Below are 7,135 nucleotides of genomic sequence, written 5' to 3'. Positions count from 1 at the left end.
TAAGAGACCCGAACGTGTTCCAGCATGACAATACCCCTGTGCACAAAAGCGGCTCCAGGACAATATGATTTACATGAGTTGGAGTGGAAGATCTACTCCTATTGAGCTTTGACTTACACATACCTCCAGAATCCCACTCCAAAATCTAGTAGAACATCTTCCCAGAAGAGTGGAGGATTTTATAACAGTAACTGGGACTACATGACTACATTTGGAATGGGATGTTCAAAAAGGCAAGGAATGTTAGCAAGGATTTATACATTCACATAGGATATATATCTTTATATAGTCCCCATTGGCTAATTAATCTATCCATCATAATTTCCAAACTATTAAACGCACCCAAATATAAGCCACACCCACTGAATTTGACAAAGATTTTTATTTTGAACATAAATACGCTGCACCTGTCTATAAGCCGCACCTGTCTATACGCCGCACCTGTCTATACGCCGCAGTTCCTACATTGAAACTAATAAACTTTACACAGGCTTTAATGAAAGACAGTGTCTGTTACACGGCTTGTATCTAAACAGTAGCCGCCCAAGAAAGTCATTGTTCACTGTCTTCCTCCTTCCTTTCACAAACAAGTTTATCTTTTAGCATCGTCGTGCGTTTAAAAATCACCATCGGTGAATCTTTTCTCCCGATGCCGTGCAGCTCAGAACACAGGTGAAGTGTGTTTTCATGCCCGGTTGTTTTCAGCGTGACGAATGATTCACATTTCCTGTAGACAGTCCGAGTGAGCGGCAGGTCAAACGTCAGAGGAACCTCATCCATATTTATGATGTGGTGCGGCCCGATTCAGTGGGAGCGCATTTGATTTAATATAAAGAGTTTCATTGGTTCACCTGAACCCGTTCAGCAATTTCATTGGTCTAATGTTATGGGGCTCAGTCTTTTGGCTTGAATTTTTCCTCCGACACCCGACTTAGTCATTTCGTTGGCATCATCGCACCAATCTGCTACTCGGAATCTGTACCGCCGATTAAAAAAAAACATACCATAAAATAATAGAAAAAATGTCTTTATGTAGAAATTTCATTAGGTCACTGCAGCTTTACCAATTTGTTTGGACCATTTTGCATGCAAGCCTACACGAAGGCATCGTGAAATGTCGTGGAAAATCAATTTATAGTTACGCAGATATTGAGCTGGGACACGTGGACATTCTGACTGCTGAAGCATTTTTTTTCCCCCCAAATAAAATGGTCAAAAAGTGAAGCATCGGGTGGGGAATTCTTAAGAATCTGAGAATCCTGCATGAAAATACTGCCTTCAACTGCAATAGGTGTTTAGAACAATAAACAAATATCACTTATTATAGACTGCTGTGAGAAATGCATGTGTGTGTGTGTGAGAGAGAGAGAGAGAGAGAGAGAGAGAGAGAGAGAGAGAGAGAGAGAGAGAGAGAGAGAGAAAGCGCACACTCTCTCACTCTTGCTCAGCACACTTGCTTGTTCCTCCTGCACCACACAGGAAAGTGTGACGTTAATGGAGAAAACCGAAATTCTAATATTAAATCCAGTGATGGACAGCAAGGATGTATTTGAATTGACTGTTACTGCACAGAAGTACAATTTTTCAGGTATCTGTACTTCAAAGTATTTCGATTCTGAGAAACTTTCACATTTCGGAAAAACTTGTCAATAAGAAATGACTGAATTCTCATACATCAGCACTTTTACCTCCGATAAATCATTTACCTTCGATACTAAAAATACATCAAACTTAATAATACAGCATGTAAATAGAATAAAGAAATAAAGAAAATATAATAAATAATAAATAAAACTAGCATATATATAATTTAGGGTTTTTTTGGGGGGGGGTTTTATTAGATTTTTTTTTCCATTAATTATTTATCAGTCAATTAATTAAACCTCCTTCAATTAACCTTAATGGAAGATCCTCTATAGTGTGTAAGTAAATTCCATTTGCATCAGCTTTTGGGGACCTAAACACAATTAGATATTGAGATGTGAATATCACGAACATATCAGGAACATCTAAGGAACACTGCCACTCTAATGAGGCCATGTTGGTGATTTTCACGTCTCCGAAACTGCTTCGCTGTGAATTTATGACACTTATTATTTTAAAAACAATTACTCATCAGATCGTTTAATATTTCTAGAAATATTAGTGTCGAAACAGACTATTTTAAACCATAAAATCCCCCAAAATACTGCCTCTCTCCGTCTGGCAGCTGTCTAATATATATATATATATATATTCAATATTTATTATTTTGATCTTTGCATTACAGATCAAATTTTGCATTCTGATAGCGTGCGTGCGTTCGATTCACCTAATCAACGTCTCTTAAGATGTAAGAATATATCAACATGCATTGCGCTAAAAAGTTAGGACACCACAACAGACAACAGCACAAAAGGGAGAGAGAGAGAGAGAGAGAGAGAGAGAGAGAGAGAGAGAGAGAGAGAGAGAGAGAGAGAGAGAGAGAGAGAGAGAGAGAGAGAGAGAGAGAGAGAGAGAGAGAGAGAGAGAGAGAGAGGATGGTGAAACAGCAGTATCGGTGTGAATGAAAGTCTGTTTGGAACATGAATCATCAAAAGTATATTGATATCGCTCGTGTTTGTGTTGGAAACGGACATATAGTAGTCACAGGGACTTTTGCAGTAAGGAAACTCGATTTATACAAGAACTGCAGTTTCGTCTAAAGGACGACTTGTTCGAAAGCTAAAACGTGTGCAAACTTTTCTTCAAACATTTCATATATACTCCGAGAGTTATATCTTGTTCGACGTCCGAGTTGTTGGTTTCGGTAAATGATGCATTTTTAAATACGCAATTGTAATCTTTTGCTACATATTTCAAATTTTTTGCTACGTTCTTATCCATTTTTAGCAACACGTGAATTTTATCTACATTGTTTTACTTCTAAGCTACGTTCGTTTCATTTTTAGCTACATTCTTCTTTTTTTTTACATTTGTAAATTTTTTAATACTAAATTATTTAATTTGCATAATTATACAATTAGCATTTTATATATATATATATATATATATATATATATATATATATATATATATATATATACATATACACACACACACACACACACACACACACACACACACATATATATAAAAATAATTATACTGCTTTCTGACACTATTTCTCAATTCTGATTTAGCTACATTCTTCTTCTTTTTTTTACATTTGTACATTTTTTAATACTAAATTATTTAATTTGCATAATTATACAATTTGCATTTTTTATATATATATATATATATATATATATATATATATATATATATATATATATATACACACACACATACATACATATACACACATATATATATATATATATATATATATATATATATATATATATATATAAATAATTATTCTGCTTTCTGACACTATTTCTCGATTCTGATTGGCCAGAAAGTGTTCTGATGGTAGAGCTTTACAGTAATGTACTTGTTCTAACATGTTAGCATGTCTATATGAACAACTGCATGGTAGGGATTCGTATTTGTTTACGCTGCACCTAAACATGATCTTTTTGGGGGTTATAATTTAACATTTTTAAAAGCAGTTGATTGTGTCGGCGCGTTAAACCGGTCAAAGCCGAAGCTCTAACTCTTCCAAAACAGTTGCGGTTTATCTTTAACCTCCAAGACGAATTATGTTTGTCACATGAAACACTCTTAAAAGAGAAAATAGAGAAGTTGATGAGAGAATGACTGCATGTAGCTGCAATAGTTTGAGAGATAAGCTAACCTCATATCTATAACTATAACAAGTATATGTAACTAGAAATGAAAAATAAAAAAAAATCGGTAAGCAAACTGCTGTGGTACAAGAGGAATAAAACGTCATCACGATACCTTTGTATTCCCAGAACAGAATATCCTAGAGTGTTTTACTACACTGATGTACATGGATTTATCACATCTTTTTGCACTGCACACACTTACACTTGTGAATATACATGGGATGACCAATCGCAATCATGTTCTCATCCCTGCTCTCTCACATGTTCATACTCGCTGTGAGAAAATGTGACTTTAGTCGCTATTCGAATCCAATATGGCTGAAGTACGAGTTTCGTTGAAAGAACGACTTGTTCGAAAGCGAAAACTTTTCTACAAACATTTCATATATACTCCATCAGCCGAGAGTTATAACTTGTTCCACGTCCGAGTTGTTGGTTTCGGTAAATGGCGCATTTTTAAACTACGCAATTGTAATCTTTTGCTGTGCATTTTCAATTTTTAGCTACGTTCGTATCCATTTTTAGCTACATTATTCTTTTTTTTTTTTACATGTCTACATTATTTAAAACTAAATGATTTCATTTGCATGAATTAATCTGCATAAATTATTTAATTAAATGAGGTAAATTGCATGAGATTTCTATGTGAGCTCTGAGCAGTCTGATGGTAATATTGACAGAACATATTATTTATGGCATTAAGACGGTAGCTGAAGTGATGAAACTAGCCCTTGCATGAGTTCTGGTAACTCACTGTGTGTGGAAACAAAAGAAAAAGTAATGCATTCTGCACAGAAGATAGGGACACTTACTATTATTCGATTTGAGGTCTCTGTGAATGACCGTGACTATCGCCTCGCTGTGAAGGTACTGCATCCCTCTGGCGATCTGCACGGCCCAGTTGACCAGGATGTGCGGTGCGATGCGCCTCCCGGCCAGCGCGCGGCTCAGAGGTCCACCGGACGCGTACTCCATGATCAAGCACAGGTTTGGCTCCTTCAGGCACACCCCTTTGAGCGCGATGATGTTGAGGTGCGTGAGCATGGCGAACAGGCGTGCCTCGTTGCGCACGTTCTGCGCCGTCACACTGATGTCCTCGTCCGGGTCCTGGCGCGCCGCCTTCACCGCCACCAGTTCCCCTCTCCATATCCCGCGGTAGACCTTCCCAAACCCGCCGACCCCGATCACCTCTTGCAAGCTGAGCTCCCGAAAATCCAGGACCTCGGGCTCGAACTGCAGCTCCACGGCAGGCCCGAGCTCACCCTCTACACCCGGGCCCGGGATCTTCCCGTATCCGCTGGGTTTGAGCGAAACATAATTGGAGGGAAAGATTCCCACCTTGTTGTTGACCTTCCCAGCCCACCAGCCTTCATCCCCGGAAATTTCCGAGTCCAAAGACAGAACTTCCACCACGTCCCCCTTGCGCAGGGTGAGCTCGTCCTTGCCGGACGCTTCATAATCGAACAGGGCTGTCCACACCGGGTTGGGGAAGTTCCCTTTCTGGGATTGCTCCAAGCTTTTCCAATGAGACAACGTGCCACGCGTGAACATGTTCTTCAGAGGCTCCATGGCGCTTCTTCTTCTTCCTTGTCTTCCTTTTGACGCCTGGATCCAAACGACTGAAAAACGATCCAAATGTACACGCTCTCCGGCTCCTCTCTCCCGTTCCTAAGCTGTACGTGAGGATCATGGAGAGGCACTGATGCGCTCTTTCTTGCTCTTCTCTCCAAAGCGCACTAACCATCCAAAGGCGCACAGCACCAGCACTCATGGAGCGCTCGGGTCTCCATGAAGATGCAGAGAGTGGAGGATGAGAGCGCACACCCTGAGCTCTCCATTAAAACCTGAAGATCTTCTCAAACAGCAGGAACAATCCAATCATCTGATGAACCGGAAATGGATTGAACTTACTGGATTAATTGAAGTCTATTTTTTTTTTTTCTCAAACCTGTGCAACTTGTTGGATCTGATCTTTAAGACTCAAAAGACAAACTCCGCCCACTAGATCATCATATATGTCTGAACAATCATTGAGATTTTGAGTTTTTGAAAACTAAATCCCATGTCTCCGAGCATGCTGGGTATTTTTAGTCTCCTGGTGCTCGCGGTCAGTCCGAGCAGGAAGCGCAGAGAAGAATGGCAGGAAAACGCACCAAAAAAGCCAAACTCACATGCGCGCGCGCGCGCGCGCACACACACACACACACAACCCCCAAGGAAAAGCGTTTCACCTTCTCCAGATTCAGTCTCCAAAAATCCAAACATGCAGCAGGACCTTCCTTAAAGTCCTACACAACATCTGAGCTTCTCCGGTTTGTCGTCGTCTTCTTCTCCTTCTTGACTTTGGAGTTTTAAAACCGGAAGTGCCCTGCCAACTCTCAAACACGACCCTAAATTACCGTAACACCAAACAAAAAGCTCTGGTACGAGATGCAATCCAGATATTCAACACATTTCTCCTCTTTTTTATTTTACTCGCAACAAACCAACTTTTCAGTCTTGCACTTTCTGAACCCCCCTCTAATGTTCTCACACCACCTGGGAGGAGTTTTATAAGTTTTCTCTCGCTCCTGTGGAATAAGTTTAAAAAACGTTTCGCGCCCTAGATACGTACACTACGTCCGTACTAAGTACACGGAGCATGCGCGCTTGCTCTAGTCCACTAGACTGCCGTTTGACACACACCTCTAATCAGATGAGCATTTCGACGCGCTCCTATTGGCTAAATATCAAACCAGGCGTTGGAGCCTGTTATAGCGCACTAGGTACAGGGCACAACAATGAACAGAGGCGCCTTCATCTAGTGCACTATCTAGAATAATAAAGGGGTGTTGTGATGCTTGTTGTCCAACAGGAAAAAGATCAGATGACCGTCAGAACGCGAGACTGTTGTTGTGTCTCTGATAAACGGAAATAGTATTTCTCTCTCTCTCTCTCTCTCTCTCTCTCTCTCTCTCTCTCTCTCTCTCTCTTTTATTAATATATGTGTGTATAACATCACTTTTATTAACCCATTTGTAGATGCAAAATATCTCGGATTTATAAATTTTTTAAACATCACAAAAATTGGATGAAAAAAAAAAATTATACATGACAGTCAGTTTAAATAAATATATTAAAATATTATTTGCGTATAAATAAATATTGAAAATACTACTACAAAAACTATTAATAATACTACAATTAATACTACAACTAATACATTAATACTACAATTACTACTGATACAAATAATACTACTTACAATACTACTACAACTACTATTTCTATTAAAACTAATACTACTATAAACACTACTACAACTACTAAAGTACTACTAATATTACTACTACAACTAATACTAATACTTCTATTAAAACTAATACTACTATAAACACTAC

The 7,135-nt window shown here is 39.0% G+C and overlaps 1 protein-coding gene across 1 annotated transcript in view; it reads right to left on the bottom strand.

Moving 5' to 3' along the window:
- The window catches only part of LOC310721157 (mitogen-activated protein kinase kinase kinase 11), a 40,952-nt gene extending 34,559 nt beyond the window's left edge, over positions 1-6,393 (bottom strand). The window contains exon 1 of the mRNA XM_083532533.1: positions 4,568-6,393. Within this exon, the coding sequence (XP_083388659.1) occupies positions 4,568-5,324 (757 nt within the window). The 5' untranslated portion in view covers positions 5,325-6,393. The remainder of the gene's footprint in view (positions 1-4,567) is intronic.
- Positions 6,394-7,135: the final 742 nt, after the last annotated feature.

The sequence above is a fragment of the Silurus aristotelis genome (genome assembly GCF_946808225.1).
Source record: "Silurus aristotelis genome assembly, chromosome: 27".
NCBI lineage: Eukaryota > Metazoa > Chordata > Actinopteri > Siluriformes > Siluridae > Silurus > Silurus aristotelis.
Note: the sequence above shows the minus strand (reverse complement) of the source record. Positions and strands in the feature narration are given on the sequence as shown.